Source organism: Balearica regulorum, chromosome 7, assembly GCF_011004875.1.
Source record: "Balearica regulorum gibbericeps isolate bBalReg1 chromosome 7, bBalReg1.pri, whole genome shotgun sequence".
NCBI classification, from domain to species: Eukaryota; Metazoa; Chordata; class Aves; order Gruiformes; family Gruidae; genus Balearica; species Balearica regulorum.
Window position 1 is genome coordinate 28,525,922 of NC_046190.1, and position 22,151 is coordinate 28,548,072.

A 22,151-nucleotide genomic window follows, 5' to 3' on the forward strand; every position below is an offset into this window, starting at 1 on the left:
CATACATAGGTAACCCTTGTACTGCAGGATTAAGTTCATTCTTGTTATCTATTGACAAACAAAACAGATCACAGAGGATAAATGTGAGCTCACACCCTCCCAGTTTAAACAAACCTGAGATTAATCCACAGTCCTTTGCAAAACATAGTTTGTCACTTTATAGGACAACACAGCACAACATCCTTGTCCTCAGCCTAGATGGTATCTGATCCACCATGCACAGCAGCTGCCCTGATGTGCCAGAAGGAGAGGCTGTCACTCCGGTACCAGGGACACAGCTGGGGGACACACAGCCATCTAGTGTCTAGTTCTTCGGGGAGAGACGGCTGGGCAGGATAGCGGTCCACGTTTTAACCTCACACTACATATATATGTTTACATTTTTCAGTTATTTCTGCATGCTTTATTTTATTCCAAGTTACATCAAACCTAGTAGGCCATGCAACAAACCTAACATCTGGGCGCAAAAATTCCAATAGAATACTGTACAGTGCAAACCCTAAGAGTTAAATAAAATGTAACACTTTTTCACCAAGCTTCTATTAATCACAAGGACTAAACTATTATCACACACATAGTGAAAAATAAATTCATATCACAATTCCAAAAGTCTAATAAAATTCAATTATATTGGTAAACCAAAATCCTACAAGAGTATAAGAGGCTGAGTTGAGATGGACCATTATACTGCAATAAAACAAAAACCAAAAAAACCAGAAGAGGTACCTTTCCATACATGATAGGAAAAAGCTTTTTATTCTATGATTGTTGTTTTATAGGAGAACACTTATGTTTCAAAACCACAGGTAACTGAAACAGTAACAGCACATATGCAGTGAAGGTGATTTAAACATTACATTTATGTTAACATCTTCTACAAAAAGGGCTGAGACACAGTTATGTGATATTCAGCCTTCCCCCATGAAAGCAACCCCCACCTGTATGCAATGCTAGCTCCAGTAAGGAAATTGGACCCCAGAATTTCCCGTTGTCTAATTAGAAGCAAGAGATCTGTTGATCCTTACTCAAAGTTGGGAAAGTCATCTTTGCCTTTGCCCATGAAAAGTTCGAGGTTCAAGCCATTGGTTTGTGTACCTGAGTCATACTTTGCCTTTATCAAAAGAACCAACAGAGCAGCAATAAAAAGTAAACTCTATTTTGTCATCTTATGCTGATTAAAAAAACAGACTCTGTCCTTTATATCTTAGGTAATGAAAGATACTGAGGGTTAAAAAAAAAATCAGTTTCCAAGACAATATCCTTTTCTTTCTTTCCATTTAACTAAAATTCTTTTTGTTGAATACAAAGCTGTCAAATCTGATTTTCAGAAGTATCCTCAGCATTAGTGGACTTCCTTTCTGTTTCTAAAGGATGACTGCTAGTGTCAAAGCACAAGTTTTTTAGGCACCTCCCATGAGAATTCATTTCTTCCAAAGTGACCATAACATGCAGTCTTCTGGTAAATGGGTTTTTTTAGGTCCAAATCCCTGTGTGTATAATAAAAAGAAGAGAAAATTCTTCACATTAAGATACTTCCTGATAACTACCATTAAAATCCTGATGTTGATATCCATTTCATGCCCTTAGTCAAGCAAGCATATTCTGAAGGTGCAAGCATACCAGTGAACATGTCCAATGGACACCCATAAAAGTGACAACAAGACTTAAGTGTGAACCACTTTAGGGTTACAGGAAAAGTCCTTATTATTGACAATTATTAATTTTAATGGAAAAGATGAAATAACCTTTAATTCCTGTTGTAAAACAAACCAGATACTTTTTTCACAGCAAAGTAACTTAAAATTCTTGGAATACAAAGTTATTTTAATTCCACATACTGTATAAGGCCAAATGCTGAAAGTACATGCTTCATATGAAACTGGAAAATTACATCTGTTATCTTAAAAGATATGGCACCTTGGTAGATCCATAAAAAGTATCAACTGTGAAAACTGACATAATGACAGAAAGTCTCTTTCGTAGTGCATGGAACAATCCCATGCTAATTCAAGAGGCTAACTTTGTAATATCTAATGGTTTTGCAAGAAATCATTTCTAGGATGTGATCACCAAGATTTTTTTCTTTTCTGTGTGTTTCTTTACCTGACAATGACTCCAGGCCGAAGATCAAAGTTTTTGTGCACAATGTCCAGCAGCTCTTTCTCTGTTTTTTGGGAAGTTCCGTAAGTGAACAGTGAAATGGACAGTGGATGAGCTACCCCAATGGCATAAGAAACCTATGCCAAAAAGACACCATAGTTAGCAAAGAGACATGGCACCTCTGTGGGCAATAGAAGAAAGCATTCATTCATGAACCATCTTGGGGAAACTAAAACCTCTCCTCCACTTCCCATATGTGCACATTCTGTATTTGTAGAAAAAGAGGTAAAACTTTGAAAATGCTGAGGTCTCTGGATAACTTTCTTCCCCATTATCCAGTCACCCCATGATCATTTCCATGACAGTAAGTGTCAGAGGGTTGAGGGCTCAATAAATGTCCAGAAAAACAGCCATTAAAATGAAAGCTAAACTAAAAGTTCCAGCTTCAAGAAGCTGAAAGGCTATTAGTGCCATTAAAGTGGTCTTGAACCAAGCACTTCAAGGTCTTCCTTTCTTCAGCTCTAAACCATCACCAAGACTGCTTCTGCTACAGTGTCTTGTATGATGTGTATTCAAGGTAAAGCTGAAAAGGAAAAACTTTTGATACAAGCAACATTCATAGCAAACCATACCTGAACCAGAACACGGCGACAGAGCCCAGCTTTCACAAGAGACTTGGCCACCCAACGGGCTGCATACGCAGCTGATCGGTCCACCTTCGTATAGTCTTTGCCAGAAAAGGCACCACCTCCATGGGCTCCCCAGCCGCCATAAGTATCCACAATGATCTTTCGACCAGTAACGCCAGCATCACCCTGAATTAGTAAAATAGTTTGTCCATTTTACAAGCCATTTTATTATAAGTCTCAAACAAGGCTATGCATCCTTCAGGAGACTACAACAAATTGTAAGTTCACCACATGTGGATTGCGCTGTGGAGTAGCTGAAGGAATGACCTTGTCTCACCAACCTACAACAGAGGCTGTGTTCTTTAAAGCCAGATTCATAAGCCAAGCTATTTACAAATTGTGTTTGGTAATCAAGCAAACAGGTTTACACCCAGATAGCTAGAACATGCACTACCTGTTTCAAGCAGGTATTCCAGATATTATGGGAACTTTTGTTTACAAGTGACATATCTACCACATCCAAACTGAATACAGAATACTGCTAACAAACTACATGCCATATAGGAACTGTTGAGAGATTTTACATTCATAAATAAATACATCTATCAGGCTTTCATATCTTTTGGTCAAAATCTGAAGTTGTGTGAATATTAAATAGTAGATGTCTTTTTTGCATTTACCAAATTTATTAATTTACCACTTGTATTTACCATATGTCAGTGCTACCTTACACATCACTACATGGAGGCTGGCACCCAACACTTCCAGTGCAGTATCATTACTGAGACTGTCATACAAATATGTACTAAAACCACATTTCCAACCCCAAAATATTTATAGTCAATTTAAACTATACACAACAGGTACGGAGTAGTAGACAGTTATGGGTAATTGAGAAAGAAGGATTCGTTCTAAGAACACTTACAGATGAATATTCTAAAATATTAAATAATGAAGTGCAGATATCCTTTTAGCTGCCTACACAGCTATGATTGCTTCTCACAAATAATTGATATTTCCAGGTGATCTTGCTTAGCTGATCAGTATCTAACTAATTGTCTGACCTCCCCCCCACCCCATCACTCTCCAATTTACTAAATGCTTAAGCTTTGTAATATGAATGGAAACATGGTCAAATTTCAAATTCAGTTTCCACCTGTGCAGGCAGGTTTGCAACTCTTTATCTACAGAATATCATGTCAGTAAAATTCAACTGCTGGAATGTTTGCATGGCAAACAAGTGGAGAGTCAAAGTTTTTCTTGGAAAGACTGCATATACACAGAAGAAAACCTTTGGCACCATTTGTTCCATTTTGCTAAGAAAGCAGTGAGATGTAAATCTGAATTGCAGATAGCTGAGCTTGTCTAAAGGATCCTGTCCTCCTGCTCTACTCAAGCCTTAATTTCTGATGGCACAGATGGTTGCAATGAGAACACCTTGTGTGCCATAATAACCTGCCTGCAGAACTGAGTGAGAGGAAGAGAAACAGACAGGTGAAAGGAAAAAACCACCCCTCGTTTTCAAGGTACTAAAAGAGCACAAATACATTTGTAATGCATGTGAAAGTCACTTTTGTGATGACCTGTAGTGTCCTCACAGTACCAGCGGGTGTAGCTGTTGGGAAAACAATGATGGCAATAAAATTACTGATTTTGCCATAGCCAGAATTCAAGGTATCACCATGCTTGAAAACATAAAGGTGAAAATCCCAAGTGAAATACACATATAAGACTGATGAACTGAGCTGGAGATTAAGACAGTCTTCTACAGCTAGCATTGTTAAAAATAAAACTGAGTAATACTCTTATGAAAAGTAATCGGAAAGTTCAAGACAAAAGACAAGGAAAGAAATAGTTATTTTCTGGTTGCTGCAATGCTATTGTAAATTGCACAAGTGATGATAGCAGTTGTAAGGCCACGGACACACAAGCAGATTGACCCATACTAAGTAAACTTATCCCAGGTTTGAAAAGCTGCAAACATACACTGCAATGTGCCTGTGTTTGTGTGTGCAAACCTAAGAAATACAGTTCCACCACAGGAGTAGAAAAGGTATTCCTAGTTGGCTTACCGAATGTAGTTATATTACATTTTTAAATGGGTGCAGCTCAGTGCACACCTGGAAGTTTTCCTATGTATAGCCTTCTTTTTGTATGTAGCTGTGATTGCTGCTTTGGTTTGTTTGCTCCAAGTTACAGCTCAGGTGTGCCTCAGCTGTTTTCCATTTGTCCATAGTCTAGGATGTCTGATACAAAAAAATTACAGTGATACCACCAATTCAACTACTCAAAAATACATTTTGGTATACTCACAATGATTAATCTCAACACCTTCCTACCTTATAAAAATGACAGAGCGCTTTAGAAATAATTCTGGCAAATTCTAGTAAATGAATGAATTTGAACAAAGGAAAAAAATGTCTGCTTGGATTTGTTGTAAAATTAGACCTAATTTCAGGAAGGAGCTTTGAAATTTTCCTGTGATAGTTCTGAAGGGAACTGAAAACTAAAACGTTGAGAATAGTGAATTTGTTTTCAAAAACTAAATCTCAAAAGCCCTCATCCTACAGAGAGTGTAAGTTCTGCCTGGCTTCTGAGAGTGCAGGAGCAAATTATAAATGCCAGCTCTAGCATTGCCTTGATAAAGCAAAAGCCACATTTATATTTTCACCAGGAGAAGCTTATCAGGGGCTGATTTTCAGAACAGATCAACACCTTGAGCTCTCATTGGTGTCAGGCACAACAATGCAAGCTATACAGATCTGAAAACCAGGTTCACTCTAAGAGAAGTAAACCTTCTCTTGCCTCTGTAAGGAGTGCTTTCCACGAGAAAGGATTGAAGTCCAGCCCTGAGTGAGACACGCAGAGGCTTTGAGGAAACCCAGAGCTCGGCTGTACATTCCACACGCAAAGTCAGATTCAGCTCAACTTGCCTGCCTAGTCACAACACATGTATGGTGTAACCATGCCCTCAAAGGTTACTTTGGCATACAAGCACATGAAACCCTGGGTGTTTCTCCCACATACAACTGCAGTCAAAACTTCCGCTAGGCAGCTTGCTTCTTACGCCCTAGGACAGACATGCCAAAAAGCCGAGCATTTCTTTCAAGACAAAGGCAGACTGATAAAAGCACCAAAATAACACAACACAAACCTGAGGCCCTCCAATAACAAAACGTCCACTAGGTTGAAGGTGATAAATAGTTTTCTCATCCAAATATTTTGCAGGGACAACAGATTGGATCACACGATCCTTCAGAGTTCTGCGCATATTCTCCAGCGAAATGGTTTCATCGTGCTGCACAGATATCACAATGGTGTGAACACGCACTGGGATGACTGCTCCATTCTCCTGGATATACTGAACTGTGACCTGAATAGAAAATGGAGAAGGAGGAAGAAAAAACCCAAAGTTTCTATAAAATGTATTACTAGTCTACATCAAACATCATGCTATGCTATTCCAAGAGCAAAATTGTAGCAAAACGTCAATGCTGACACTGTAATGATCACTGTTCACATTGTTGCCAAGGTATGAAAAATGAAGCCTATTTTCTCATTCTTCATTCTTGCTGTGGTGAGAAAAAAACCTTAATATGGACAATCTGATTTTCTACGAAGTTGTCCAAAATATGTGTTTTGGTTGGGATTTCCAGTGAAACACCCAAGTCTCAAAAATTTACTTTCTCATTGCATCTTCAAAAAGGCCAGCCCAAATCCCTAAATACAAATATAACCTTTAGATCTCCTGTCACTTTTTTGTCAAGCACAGGCCACTTAGGTCTGAAGGGTTAAATGTTTCTTCACTGGTAGGTGGTTAAGTGCTGCTAGCACTCTGATACAGGTTAACCGTTTTCCAACAGTCAGGGAGACGGTATCATAAGCAGTGGAAATGCTTAATCTGCTACTTGTACGTTATATATCTGCTACTTGTAGATTACCTGATGCTCTGAACACCGTCAACTGCTGTCTTTAAGAATATTTAAGACTTTTGCAAAGAAAAAGTGTTAGCTTTCAATTATCTGGACTACCCATAACAGTATTTACCTGTGTTTTAGAATCAGGCCTCAGCCAAGGAAGTTCTCCATTACGCCTCAGCTCTGCTAACCTGGCATTCAGTTTATGAGCAAGAACAATTGTTAGAGGCATACATTCTTCTGTTTCATCCGTTGCATAACCAAACATCAAACCCTACAGGAGGAGGAGATATACTTCAATCACTGTTAAAAGCACCGCAACCAAAGGCAACAAGATTTCATCTGAAGCAAAGAGTAAACAGTACCCTCAGGTTTACTTTCTACTGTTTTACATTACAGTGCAAGAAGCCTGAACTCAGATCAGGCTCCAACATGTTACAGTGTAATGAGAAACAAACCACCTTCCTAGAATTTTTCACTGAAAGCCTGAAGGATACATGTTGAGCTGAAAACCTGGAGAAAAACTTAGAAGTTTCTGTGAAAAAAATCAAGTTTTCACAGAAAAAAATCTGCTGCAGCAAAACAATGTTGGGACTATTCTGTCATAGGAAAGGTGTTATTGTTAGCCTGGAAATGTTGAGGAGGCTTTTGTGTATGAATACACACACACTTATACAGCAGTTCGCATCTGAAATTTCAGTGGAATGGGATGTGAATACTCCATGAAGGATGTACCATTCAACAGTTTAAGGCACCTGCCTCGGATTTTCAATGCCACACACTTCCGGTCACAGCTTATACTGCTATTTAGTCACATTCCCGGCATCAGTCTTTCCTTTGCAAAATAGAGTTAGCAGCATTTTCTTTCTCATCCAGTGAATGTTGTGATTAAAAACACAGCAATGTACTTTGATACAATGGGAAGGGAGGCAAAAGTGCCAAAGTCAGTCAGATATCTTCATCTTATATAGTACTATGTCCCCATGACAGCATAAAAGCATTTTAATTTAGTCCTCAAGGGTTTTTCAAACAATATTAGCTTGGCTCCTGGACACCAATATCCCCACTTAGAGTTCTCAACAACATTGTTATATAGTAGATATTACTACTAATGATAACTACTGTAAATGTTAAACTCAATCATACTGGCATCAGTCAGATTATGGAGTTTTTATGTTAGCATCTTTCTCTTGGGAACACACCATAATTATCTACATGTGTTATTTAGCTCAGAAATGCAGCTTGGACAGCCTTAATTATGTGGAACACCTATTACAATAGCTGCCTCTGGGAAATAAGTGAGAATTAAAAGTACTCCGGTGTATTTGCTTTCATCGTGCTAATGCCGAAGACAGTTGAAACATTGCCTAATTTTTTGCTGTGTAAAATCTCAAGAGCTCCATGAAAATGAAAAGATCCTTTGTTTATTCCATCTTACAAGACAAGTCTGGCTGCAAGATGAATGGTCTAATCAATCTAAAGCTACTCAAGAAAAACATGAAATACTTAAGCAAAAAACCTTTGCTAAATTCTGAAGGACACACCCTCAGCTACTACAAACTGCCAGAGCTCTCCCAGGTTGCATGAAGTGCTATAACAAACACTAGGCAAAATTTTGCCCTCAAAGAACTTCCAACTGTTTTAATAAAAATATGGTTTTTATTCTAGGGTAGCTTAAGATGGACATGTGGAAATTTTCACATGGGTTTTGATTTAGAAAATAGGGCAATAAAATAGGGTAAACTTTTTCCATTCAGTTTGGATGTTTTGGCTGTGATGTTATGTCTACCTGATCTCCGGCACCAACATCCTCTTCATTCCTGTGTAGATGAACACCTTGGGCAATATCAGGTGACTGCTGTTCCAGTGCCACCAAAACATTACAAGTCTTGTAGTCAAAGCCTATAGGGGGGGGGGGGGGGGGGAACAATAGGGGTGAATCAGCTTTTTCTGTCACAATTAAGGAAAGTAACATGGAACAATGTGACAAAGCTTTCATTCTGAAGGTTATCGCACTCAGAACGCAAAACTCAACTGCTATTTTTAGGGTGGTTTTTTCACAATACAATACTTGAAACCTTCTTTGGGAGGGGGTGGGGTATGAAGCATTGCCTTTACTGCTTGTTACTGCTTGTTTTCCTTTGCATTGACATCCTGTGCCAAGCCAATTCAGGTTATGAATAGTTAACTGCAGAAAACTAGTCAAAAAAGTTAATAATGAGCCTCTCCCAAATAAAGAGTATTAAAAACCTCTACATAAATTCCTAGGAGCTGATGTTTTCGGTATCTGAAGGCTCTGCTCTCTGATACATTATTTGTAATACATGTAAAGCAGTATCTGTACCTAAATCTCTCGTAGGAGTTTGAGTGAGAGCCACAGAGAAAAAGAAACAGATTCAACTATCACAGCAAATCTAGAAGTGGAAATTTACTTTACATTACTTTCAAAGACCAAAAGGAAAGTTTTTAAAAGGAAATTGAAAGACTTACAGAAGATTGCGGCAAAATTTTCCACCTGTTCCTAGGTATATTAATAGTAACTTGCTTCTTTCCAAATGCAACCTTTCCTAGAACTGTAGCTACTGGCAGCTGCTGACCAAACTCATGTTCAGCCAATACAACATATATACACGTCCATATGCATATGATCCGCTTGAAGAATGCTCTTCACCCTCTTAAGTACGTTACTGTCGTGGTTTTACCCCAGCCGGCAGCTGAGCACCACGCAGCCGCTCGCTCACTCCCCCCCATCAGGATGGGGGAGAGAATTGGAAAAGTTAAAGTGAGAAAACTCGTGGGTTGAGATAAAGACAGTTTAATAGGGAAAGCAAAAGCCACACGCACAAGCAAAACACAGCAAGGAATTCATTCACCACTTCCCATGGGCAGGCAGGTGTTCAGCCATCTCCAGGAAAGCAGGGCTCTGTCATGCGTAACAGTTATTGGGAAGACAAACGCCATCACTCTGAACGCCGCCGCCGCCCCCCCTTCCTCTTCCCCAAGCTCCTTATAAACTGAGCATGATGTCATATGGTATGGCATATCCCTTTGGTCAGTTCGGGTCACCTGTCCTGTCTGTGTCTCCTCCCAACTTCTTGTGCACCCCCAGCCATCCCGCTGGCAGGACAGTGCGAGAAGCAGAAAAGGCCTTGGCCCCATGTAAACACTGCTCAACAATAGGTCCATCGAACAAAAACATCTCTATATTATCAACACTGTTTCCGGCACAAATCCAAAACATAGCCCCATGCTAGCTACTATGAAGAAAATCAACCCTCTCAGCTGAAACCAGGGCAGCTACATAGAGAAGAAAGTTATATTTCTGTGGGCAATTGTTTGGTTTAGCTTTTTGGTTTACTTTTGCATAGAAATTGTTTTTTTACTGGGTCACTGCATCTCCCCTTATCTTTTTTGGCAGTTAGGATAAAAAGGAGATTTATGATCTACTAGTTTTTCCAGCATTTTCTGAAAGCACTGCTGTTACGTGATGGTGGAGGTAACCTGCAGATGTGCTGCTATAATATTCTCCCACCACAATCTCCCTGTAAATTCAATAGCAATTCAAGGACTGCAGGAAACTGCAAATATTCCAAGTATACTGTCACAGTGAAGTGTGTCTTTTAAGAGCTTTTAGTTAAAAAAAAGTAATGTATAAACAGATACATGGCAAATCAGAAAGTGTGTCTGGTATATAAAGTTTTTTGTCTTTTATCATTTGTACACTACACAAACTGGATTTGGACTGCACACTCCTCAGTGTGACAGGAGTTGTTCAGAGCTAGCAGAGCAACTTGCACAGCAAGAACCTGCTTAACACCTGGGAATGTGTAGATGCTACCGCAGTATAAATGTATAATGGTACGACAAAATTAACTAGGTTTCTTCTTGCCTCTCTTTCGCACCAAGAAGCATCAATTGGCTTGCCAAACGACAAACCAAGATTCGAGTTCTTGCAAGTTTGGAGGAGTGGTAGATTCTGCAGCTCAAGTTGCAGCTAACTATTCCAGCCTAATACCACAGTTTTAAGTATATTCTGCCTACTCCCTTTCAGTTTTAACTAATATATGATGTTTTTTCTACTTGCTGGGATAAAGCCAGAAAGCATATCACGCAGCAACATGTAAGCAGCTTTCACACGGGAAACTCAGTTTTTATCAGGCTTGCTAAAGCCTATACATGGAAGTGGTGACAGACCTGTTTTGCAGTTGCCTATTGCTTGCTCTTCAAGGATTTCATGAGTTTTTCCACCAACCTTTAGCTGAATCATCATAGCCAATATGTCTAATTGCATCTCGGACAACTCGTTGATAATCCACAATTGCATGAGATGTGATCTCCCCACAGAGCAACACCATTCCTGTTTTACATACTGTCTCTGAAGAGAGAGATGAAAACATGATTACAACAGCAGAATAACCCAGCCCATTGAGACAAACAGCTATGTGATGATGGTGATTTTGAGAAATTTACTGGGTACACACAGTGTAAGTCCTTTCTACTTATATTTTTAGCATTATTAGCTCTTTAAGAGAAATTTCATATTCATCATATGTCTGAAAATAAGGAAAAGACTAATATGTCCAATTTACAAATGGGAAATCAAAACACTGTCCACAATCCAGTGATAGGCAGAGATTTTAGGGAAATATAACTTTAAGTTGTGATTTCTAAAGCCACTTAATCACTTTAAGATACATACTGAGGCTAAATAAAACTCAATGATCAACTATTTTGAAAACTTGCCTCCAGTCTCGGAAGGAAGAATCTGAAGATGGGGTTTAGTTACATTATACATAACCTGGGATAATGATCTGAGTTGATAGTACAACTTTTTCTGAAGAGATTTCAAAAAACAAACAGTTGTGGGGACTTGGACTGAAAAATTAATACTTAAATATAGTAAATGAACTTTTCAACAAAACATTCAAATAGTCTTTAAAAATCCACTGTAATGAAGCCAAAACTGCTTCTCCCAGGAAAATTCAGTCCACACACAAAATTAACCTTTCCTACACTTCTACAGCCTGCTTGGGTTTCAGTCTTTATAAAAAACTTTTACTGTTTCTTCTCATCTCTCCTTCTCTTGAAGACTGTAATTCTTATGTAATTTTTTTTGAGAGTAAAAGAAGTTCAGAAGTGATAGCATCAAGCTCTTTGCAAATATCATAAAAAAAGAACGATGCCTGGGTGATGACAAAGTAAAGCAGCAAACAACTTACCACAAGCAACTTTGGCATTTGGGTCCTGTTTGAGATGGGCGTCTAGTACAGCATCGCTGATTTGATCACAGATTTTATCTGCAAGACATTGAAGCTGTGATTCAAAACCATAGCACTCAGTGCAAACGTGGACTGTTCACATCACTTTGAATAGGTAGGTATTTCAGCAAGGAATTCTTTTATTGTATATTACTGCAGTATTTAAGCTAGCTAAATACAAAGACATATGAAACATCCTGTGAGCAAAGTCAATAGACACAATGGGGAATTTACTTACAGGTATAAATTAATACTGACTATAACTTTGCCTGTAGTTTTCTGCACCTAAATGTGAAGCAAGTCATACATAGAATTACCTGAGAGGCTAAGAGGCTTTACTCCCAGGCTTCTCCTCTTCCACCACCACAAGCCAATACGGCATGCACTTCACATCAGTAGTATTTTAACAAGAAGGTGATATTCCACCATCAACTTCCATCTCCCCAACAGAAAGTTAGAATATACCTGTCCAACACTGCTGGTAAAGCCTGAGAAAGTGTTTAGATTAATACAGATCATGCACATCTCAGTCAAGTGCCTGTTTCGGGTTTGCTTCTTCTCACTGCTTCCAACCATCCTGCAATGCCATCTCCTAATAATCCCTGCAACCCACCTAAGGCAATGGAATAAGTAGCACACAAAGCAGCAAAAAGGGGTTACCAACTGAAGTTTTCCTGAGGTAATCTTGAGTATATCTTCAGTAACATCCCAAATATCAAGGTTTCAGCTCAGGTTTATCATAATAATGTTTTCTCTTTTTCTTTCTTTTCCTACCTTTTTAACAAATAATGAATCTTACTCAATGTAGCTAATCTAATGAACACAAAAAGTCAGCACCCATAAAAATGCCTTCCACGTGAAAATGGTAATTTTTCCTCATATACTTTAATTTTGTTGTTCTTAAAGTCTAGTATTGCATACTATGTTTAGATGTTGCCATAACATGCTGTGTGGCAAAATACATTAATCTCCTGCCTTGCCATTTACAACACAATCTGTTGGAAAGCTATGTTTTGTAAGCATGTGTCATTACAGACTTTTAATACATTTAACCTGAAGTCACAATAAATTCTCATTTAGTTTCATAAGGAAGGTGTACATTTAGCTAAGAGAGACAAATCAAAGACTAGAGAACTAATGTGATTCTGACACTCTTATCTCCCATATTAATCACTTCAACACAAAAAGAACCAAGACAAAAGACAATTAGCAATGTAGGCTGCATTGGAACTTTCAGCCTTGCAAGAACTGTACATGGATTACTAGATTAGGGACAATTATTACCAAACAAGAATCAGACACTATTCTTGCAATTTAGTTAGAAGTCCAAACAAACCTTGTTTAGCAAGACTGGGGACAGAGGTGGCAAGAGTGATTAAAATGTATCTTTGTTAGCTCTCTTCAAAGTTTCCATTTTTATAAGGAAATATAACCATATTTTCAAGCATTAAAGTGAAAATTATTGATGAAAATATGTAATTTTTTATTATCTGAGTGGGCCAACAGAGCAACTGGGATAGGATGACCTTCTTAGAGCAGGTCCAATGTCTTGCAGTAACCTCCCCATGATTGGGACTGCTTTGTAGTCTTTTTTTCACCACACAGCTTCTATGCCAGGAACAACCTTTATCCCTGTCCTTGCTCCACATGAAGCATGTCTCACCTGCATTAGATGCTAGTGTCCCATGTTTGCCTAAGTTCCCTGTATGGCACATACAAAGGATATTGCATGCATTCTTCCCAAAACATTCAAGAGTAGAGGTAATCCCATATGACTAATTCATCCTCATTTCTCCTCATGGCACCCATCTGGTACAGAGAACTTCACATTGGTTTTGCATGCTGTGGTTGAAATTAATTTATGAACTAAAACTTTCATGAAATGTCTCCATAGAGTGTTAGCCATAGTAGGCAATGAAATCAGTAAGTGAACATTTAACAGGATGTTTTCTTGTTTGGGGTACTTTTGTTGGTTTTTTTAAATTGAATTGTATCATTAGTATCTACAGTATTTCATGGATACTGATAGATAGAAAAGCTGTTCTTTTGCTTCCCTCTCAGAGAAATAACATAGCAAACATTTATGAACAAAAATCATAGTCCACATTTACAGAAGGGGAGAGTTTGTCTTAAAAATCTGTTACTCTGAAAAGATAATGATAGAAAACCACATCAACAGTCATCTGTAGAAATACGATTATCTCCATACAATAGTATTAGTGAGACTGCTACAGAAATACTAGATTTTGGCGGTGGTATTCTAAAGATGACATTAAGAAGCTGTGGGAAGGTTTAGGACAGACTGAGAAGAATGCCCCAAAATCAGAAAAGTCTATTTTACAGGATTAAATCAGTCAAGCTCAATCTAGTTTTGAAAGACTGGAGGAAAGGCAATGTACCAGAAGAAATCCTTATAAGCATTGGGATCACAGTCTCTAAGAATCTAAAAATCATATGCTGAGAAAAAAGCTTTTGTCTGATGGAGAATAATGTAACTACAGTTGATAGCTGGAAATTAAAGAGAGAGACAGATAAAGATTCAAAAAGGAAGCTCTTGAAAAGGTGAGAGCCATTCAAATAATTCATCTAGAGGTATGCAGAATTCCTTGTTCCTTCAAATCTCTAGAGGAAAACTGGAAATATTTTTAAAAGATAGGAATGAAATTCAATCATAATTTACTAGCATGTTTGAAGAATTCTTGCACAAAATATTATTACCTGTGTATGAAGGTCACACTAGATTATATATCAGAGCTCCCTTCTGGTCTTTAAAAGCTATATGAGAAATTAATCAATTAAAATAGTAAATTAGAATAATTTAATCTACTCTGTTGATAGCATACCTTTAGATTAAAACCGACTGAGGCAAATCAGTTTATCAATTCATGTCATATCTGTTGGTGCAACAACCAGCAGTTCTAGTGCAACTAGATCCAAATACAGATACAGATATATCTGTCAAGACTGGAAAGAGAAATCTAGCTGGATGATTGGCCGATTAATGCATTAAATTAAAGGCATGTCTATTAGTAAAGGTCTCTGGTGTATAAATAAAACTGGGTGTTCTATTTTTAGTAATGCTTAGCAGGCTTTGTGCACCCTCCATTCTGTTATTTAAATTTCTCATCTCAACTGTTCCATTTCTCTTGTTGGCTGGTAAATGTGACAGGATATGCTTGTCCATGACTTCCTTCTTTTTTCAGAAACAGGGAAAGCATAATGGACCACTTCCTGGTGAGGCATTATCATCTAAAAAATTATGTAGTAGGTAACAACTCAGTTCATGCAAACGTCCATGTAGCTAATTGCTATCCAATAGGATAAATATTGCAAAAGGGATGTCTAGGCTGAGGATTTCTTGACTGAGCAGGAAAGTATTAGATAACCATGAATCCTTTTCATGAAATCCAATCATCCCATAGACCCGACATTATGGCAGAGATGCCAATTAGCCGTAAAGTGGCTCTTGCTAACTATAAAAGGAATTAATGACTCTAGGGGAGCTGATGATAAACCCTACTCAAATTCCTAGTTGTCAAATTATAAAGTAAAGGAGGCATTCAACAACAAAGGTGATGTCCAATAATTATAAGGAGCTCCACAGTTTTCCAGATAGTTGAACATAAATTTGTTATGTGATCTAGACTATGTAAGAGCCTAAACACAAGCTGTGACATCTGCAAGTTGTCAAGACCTCCCCGAGAATTCAGTTTCATGGATTCACCACACACACACAAAAATCTATAAACAACAGTAACAACTGAAAATGTAATTCAAAAAAGTTCTGCCCTTTGAAGCACAACAAACAGGTACAACTACACTTCAGGCTTTGATGGTGAAGTAAATATAATAAACATTGAACATTTCAAAAGGTAAGGTTGATTCTCTTAAAAACCTGTGATTATCAAAATAAAATGTGGTATTTTTAATTATGCATTATTAATATCAACAGAAAAAATAATTAAATTACAATGTGAAATTATATATCCAAATATGGTCAACTGAGCAATTCTCAGTTTTCCGGTAAAAAAGTAACACAGTCAAGAAACATAGATACTTATTATGAGCACTTCATCAAAAAATAAGCTCTCCACCAAAAAAGTTTCACTGGAAAAACTTCAAATAGCTGATTGTGCTGTATTACATTTTTCCTATTTAAAAGACTCTTGAGGAGTGCCAATTGATAACTGCAGTGGTACTTCAGTATTAACACTACGCTGTTTAAATATCTTGTACTCTGTTCTCTTTGTTCAACACACAGTTTACTGAAGTGTTATGTATATTGTTAAGTACATACAGTGTTAGCTATCGTTAAGTATACAAGATGTTAGATATAAGACACAAGCATCAACTTGCTGTAGAGCTCTACATTCTTCTGTTTGGTTGGTCTTTTTTTCTTTTGTGATTATTTTTCTGTGAAGATCCAGAAGATAAACATAATTTTTTTTAATATGGTTGGAAATCTGAGGGCACTTTTAGCAGATATTCTCTCTTATATTTTCCTTGACACTTACTGGAAAACTGAATGACATTCTGTTTGCAGGCAATTCTACCTGAAGTCACACCAGATAGGGGAAGGAATTAATTCTAAGTGGTTTGGCACCTGTTAAGACGTTGTGGGTCAAAGAAACATATAATGCCTTTCAAAGCACAGTGAAACCACTGTGCAGCACAGACACACACTACTGGACAAAGCCAAATGTAGCAATGACAAAAACCAACTATCTAAAAAAAATCTTTCTCTTCCCCATGTTGCTATCTATGTGCTTTTATGGTATTGAAGTGAAGAAGTCACATGTAAGTCTTCAGATAGTTTGGAATTTACACCACTAAACGCCAAGATTAAAGACCTGGAAGGAAGTCTCAAATTTTATACTCAAGTGATTTTAAAGAATTTGGACCAAGAGGATGGGATAAACAGAGCCTTCTCTAAAGTCTTTGGGGAGCACCTGTACATTAATTATTGCCAGCTATTACTTGCTTCTATGGAATTTGGGCTTAGTGACACACAACTCTTAAGCATTACACACATACAAGGCAGCTCTCTGTATACCCAAGTAAATAAGCATGTAATTTTTCCTGCTTTGTTTATTAAGGAGGTCTCCATTAAAGCATTCAGTCCTTAGCTAATATAATCAAAACAATTCAAACTCCCACCAGACAAAAATCTGGTTCAGGATTTTTCCTTCACACAATGCCCTCTAGCAAAATTATACGATCACATACAGAAGAGAAATAATCAAGAACACGCAAATTGGATAATTTGCTATCAGAGGAACTCAAAGCTCACAATAAAATTCTAATGCTACTAATTATGTCAGAAGCTCAACTACAACCTCAGACATCGGGTCTCATTTTAAGAAATAGATAATATTTTCCTGGGTGATAAAAACCTAATGGCACGTCTACACCTCTCGTGTAAAACCACAGACAGGGAAAAGGAGGGGCTGGGTAGGATGTAACAGTGATCAATTTGCTGTCAGAAACTAGAGCTATCACTGAGACAATTAAAACCTATTGCTGGGCTGTGTTCAGGAACAAGATTTTGCAGGACCACTCAGAGTCCTGCAAATGTGACAGAGTACTGTCAACCTGTCCTCCCTTGATTTGGAAAATCTGTACCTTTCCTTTGTCATAGGAGTTTGGGTTTCAGTACCCTACAGGAAGACTTAGGCTAAGAAAACATAACCATCACTGTCTTGAAAATGTCTGAGTAAATTTCAGTTTTCCACTCCCTCTACAATAAGCCTCTCGGTTTGCCACTTTGCATCTCGCAGTACCCAGCAGTCTGGCAACCTCTGCCAGATGAGAGTCTGCACACAAATCTAACAAGTGGTAGCATTGTTTCTCAGAGGCCTGTTGAGTATTTCAGCACAGGAGGAAAATAATGCTCATGGGGCTTAAAAAAAGGCCTACTGAGAGCCAATAAAGTTTTTGGAAATAAAGAATGGAACACAAAGAACTAAAAAATAGGCCAAATTCTAAAACAAGATAAAAAGAGAATTGATAAAAGAATGAAACCAAGGGACAAAGCTAAACCTAGGGATGCAGTTGAACTCTTCCTATCTGAGACTTATCTATTATCGCCCCAGGGGGATTAGAAGTAATGATTAGAGTATCATAAATTGTGATCTGTCATCTTTGGAAATACCATCATCAATTTAAACTTACCATATTGTATAATGTTATTTTTCCTATGAAACTACCTTGCGCTACAGACGCCGGATGTAATTATATATAAATTTGAGATGGGACCTATGTCCCAAAGACCAAATGTGGTTGTAATTTTCATTGTGTTACATCAGAAAGAACCCCAACTCGCTTAACCTGATGTAGCTGCCTTGACATTGACAGAGAAGTACTCAATTGCATCAGCCATGGATTTGATCTGCAGTAATATGTTAATATTATAGAACAAAATCAGAATTATAGGCATAAAATTCTCACTGCTGACCCTTTTTATTCTCTGCTATGTCATTCCACCCATTTATGATTTACTCACATAACACAAGTACGGCCCTGAAAAAGCCTTATTATAGCAAAAGGTACAGGACGCCAAATCAGTTTCTAAAATAAATACGCTTTCCAGGACATCAAACAGTCTATCGTCCCCTGGCCTCATTTGGGGGAACACTTGCTGTTGACATAAGGTACATGTTTATGGCAGATGAGCATTTGTTTTCAATAAAATTGAACTAAGCTCTGCTGACCATATGTAAAGTTTAGCAAATAACTATCCACTATTTGCTTAAGCAACTCCATATATTGCATCAGATGATGGAATGGAGAAAAAAAAAAATCAGCAACTTTGCCATATACAGCTGCTGGGACCATTGATTTTTAAAGGCTTTAAAATAGCCTGCTTAGAGATATTCCTGTCGTGGGTGACAGTTTTAGAGCATAGCATATATGCAGGGCAGTTTCACAGGGCCCATAAAGATATGGAACTTGAGAAGCAAGCTATGCGTTCTTATCCATATGTGAAACTTGAGTCTATCAGAGATATAATAGGGTCTCCACAGTAATACTGAAAGAAATTCAGATGAAAAGGAAGGAACAGCAGCCATAAACCCCTCTGCCCTCCTCAGTGCAACACGCACTCTGCAAAAGCAGGTAAACTCCTGTTGGAAGCACCCTAGTTGTAGCGGTTCTATAGTCTATACAGATAAGGTCCAACAAAGTAAAAAGTGCCCTCTTACAAATAACTACTATAATAAGATTAATAGCAGATGAATTTTTCTTCAGGCTTTTAAAACATTTTAATTGAAAATATTATTCTTTTTCTGCATTTGCCAGAGCGGGTTCCTTACCTGGATGTCCTTCTCCCACCGACTCCGATGTGAACATGAAAGCCCCTTCATCATCCAGCGTGTAATCACATAAACCATCCACTGGCCCATTCATGATTGTGATGCTTTTCCTGATGGATTATTATAAACAGTGGTTGAAGAGTTCTACCTTCAGTGCCTTCTCTTAAGAGAAGGTTCTTTATCAGCAGGACTATCGCTGTCTTCACTTACTACCTCTTACACCTAACTTGAATTTCAGTGTGTGAAATCAGCATGTGCTTGCATCTGTGTACACACGCAAAGAGTAGGCATGTGCCTGAAGTCTGTATCCCTACCTAGCCTGATCTGTCAGTCCCTGAGCTGCTCCTATATATGGAAAAGTGAAAGTGCCTAGATAATCATGTGAGGAAAATGGAAGAGCCCATTTCTTGGCAGGGGAGTTAGTTAACTTTAGGATATTTCACTAATTAACTCAGTTCTTGGAAACGTTCTGGATTCAACCTGTGCAAGATTGGTTATCTTAATAACTCAACTGAGCATGAAGTAATGCAGGAGTACTGGTGACAGTTCAGGTCAGCTGCTTCTTCAGTTTGTCTCTCCCCTAATTCTGGGATCTGTGTTGTGCTTCCAACCATGTGTTGTGGTTTTACAGGGCTAGATTAAAAATCTGTCAATGCACGTCTTGCCTAGCAAGAGACTGGAAGAAGTTTGCTCTGCATCATATAACTGTATTTGCCTTTTACTTTTTCATCTCTTGAAAAGTAGAATTCTCTCCTGATTTTTTTTTTTTCATTTTCATTCATTCTTCATGCACATTTGAGAGACGAAGCATCTGATAAGATCTAGCACGATGAGTGCTTCTTATTTATGCAGACCTCTCACTTCAGCCTTTGCTTTTCCTCTGACCTTTCTTCAGATCCATCTTAATTCTCTTTTTGTATCATATTGTCATATTATATTCCATAACCCTTAGAAATACAATAACTGCCACATCTGAGTACTCAGTGCTCACTTCTGCTATGGAAAATTTCTTCTAGTCAGATGGCTCATGTCTGGAATATGCTGATGGTATGACAGGTATGAAGACAGATGGCATTTTATGGGTATTCATGTCTTTAAGCTAGTATCCAAAAAAACAAGTAAACATACCCATGGGGCAGATCCAGAAAATGCCCAACACTACTGCACCATTATAAAAAACTGTAATTATTCTTAATTCCTTTACAGAAACCTTCCTGTCTCAGACCAAATCATTGCTCTACCAAAATAAAAATTTCCCTTCACTTCAATAAACACTGAATCATACTCTCATAATCATTCAAAGGGTACCCAATACTTGGATTGGAAAGAATAACATACTGCTTGTTCCATAGCCCTTGCAATTTTTACAGCAATGAAATCCTTATTGCTCTTCAGTTTGGAAACTGACTTAGTTTACTTGAAACCCTCGGTCAGTATTATTTTAAAAGACCACTTTATATGGACTCTAGGATTCAAATTTCTGCATTGCTACATATTTATGTAAGAATTCATTAGAATTTTCACTTTCTGCCTACATTCCTGAAAACAGTAACCAATGCCTGTGAATGTTCACCAGTAATCTGCTGTAGCATTAGACCCTCTCTAATTATCATTGACATGGAATCATTAATTTCAAAGACATTTTCTTGGTTTTCTGCTGAATTCATTTCACAGAATGAAAAGCACTAGCTGCACTTAAAAACACAAAATTCACACATCTGATACATGTTATCAGGCACAGCTTTCTCTGGAGTAAACTGCCATCACCCCACTGCCACAAAGATTCTATCCCAGCCTGAATAAATTACACATTAACACCACCTAGAAAAATAGAATTTGTAAAAACAATAGAAGACCAAAGAGCAACTAATTATATCAACCCCAGTTAATGGGTAACATTCAAAAATTGTATTAACTTTTAAAGTAAAATAACACCAGGAATAAGCATTCGTTCCTAAACACAAATGTTTCTTTTTTCTACAGAAGGGCAGAAAGACATGATGCAAATAGATGAAACACCTCTGACAAAAACTTTTCCTACACATAAAGGTTTTCATTTTTATTCTACAAACATTCTAGCAAAAGCAGACAAGACTGAATATTGTCAGTCTGAGTTCCACTCTCTCTTGCTTCTGGTTTTACTTTTTCTTGGTTTTCAATGCCACTTAAGCACAGAAATTGTAGTTTGGGAATCAGCATTCTTGTTTTTAAGGTAGCACTTAAGCATAATGCAGAAACAGGCCTCTCACATAATCCTCTTATGCCATATAAAAATAAAAAAACCCAAACTCTTAAAATGTTGAAAAGTGCAAGTAATTTGACATACATGAGTAACAAGTTTGCAGGCCCATTTTTTGGCTTTTATGGTTCCTTTTTTTTGGACTCAAGTCTGGCTAGTTAAATGCATTGGTCCTTGAGACCTTTGGAGGGTCACCCTTCATTAAAATAGCCTCTGTGGTAATAGTATTCTAGAAATGCTGCACAGCTGCATTTCACACAACTTGTGTAAAACCTCCAGTTTGAACTGCTTCCAGTTGTGGTTTTACTATCAAGAGCAACACATTTGTTTTATGGCCATGAAGCATCTCAGCATGTTCTCTGCTAGGACATCTGTGACCAACTCTAAACCACCGTAGGGTTAGGTAATGTTTAATTTGGCATCTCTTCCCAGACAATTTGACTTGTTAAATATTTGTGAAAAGGTAAGATAGGGCTCTACCATCACGTCTTGTTGGCACAGATCTTCTGCCTATGCCAAAAAAAAAAAAGGTTGATAGTAAATAATGATTGATATCAACATTTTTCCCTATTCCATGTTATTGATAATGATTCAGTCAGCATAACAGGCTTCCAAATTTTCTGTTAAGTTTATTGCCATACTCAACAGCTTTGCGGGACTGAACCCTTAGAAAGTCTGTTTCTCTGCAAATCTCTTTA

The 22,151-nt window shown here is 37.8% G+C and overlaps 1 protein-coding gene across 3 annotated transcripts; it reads right to left on the minus strand.

Annotated features, from left to right (window-relative positions):
* Nucleotides 1–740: 740 nt before the first annotated feature.
* On the minus strand, nt 741–19,605 carry MAT1A (methionine adenosyltransferase 1A). Of its 3 annotated transcripts, none has more exons than XM_010310392.2 (9): nt 19,215–19,605; nt 11,866–11,943; nt 10,899–11,021; nt 8,436–8,548; nt 6,777–6,920; nt 5,884–6,102; nt 2,733–2,915; nt 2,104–2,237; nt 741–1,487 (listed from the first exon to the last, which is right to left on the minus strand). In XM_010310392.2, exons 1-9 carry the CDS (start codon nt 19,306–19,308, stop codon nt 1,385–1,387), a joined length of 1,191 nt encoding a protein of 396 aa, XP_010308694.1. In that variant the 5' UTR covers nt 19,309–19,605; the 3' UTR covers nt 741–1,384. The 3 variants fall into 3 exon arrangements, with proteins under 3 accessions (XP_010308694.1, XP_075614795.1, XP_075614794.1); XM_075758680.1 differs by lacking the exon at nt 19,215–19,605 and adding an exon at nt 12,222–12,487; XM_075758679.1 differs by lacking the exon at nt 2,733–2,915 and having other exon boundaries at nt 19,215–19,555.
* Nucleotides 19,606–22,151: the final 2,546 nt, after the last annotated feature.

What these genes read in the sequence shown, in the direction of transcription:
- MAT1A (XM_010310392.2), bottom strand. Translation starts at nt 19,308, where the DNA reads ATGAATGGGCCAGTGGATGGTTTATGTGATTACACGCTGGATGATGAA. An exon ending in ATGTTGGTGCCGGAGATCAG is followed by an intron (nt 6,921 to 8,435) that starts GTAGACATAACA and finishes CTCCTCCTGTAG; the next exon opens with GGTTTGATGTTTGGTTATGC. An exon ending in TTGTTATTGGAGGGCCTCAG is followed by an intron (nt 2,916 to 5,883) that starts GTTTGTGTTGTG and finishes TTACTAATTCAG; the next exon opens with GGTGATGCTGGCGTTACTGG.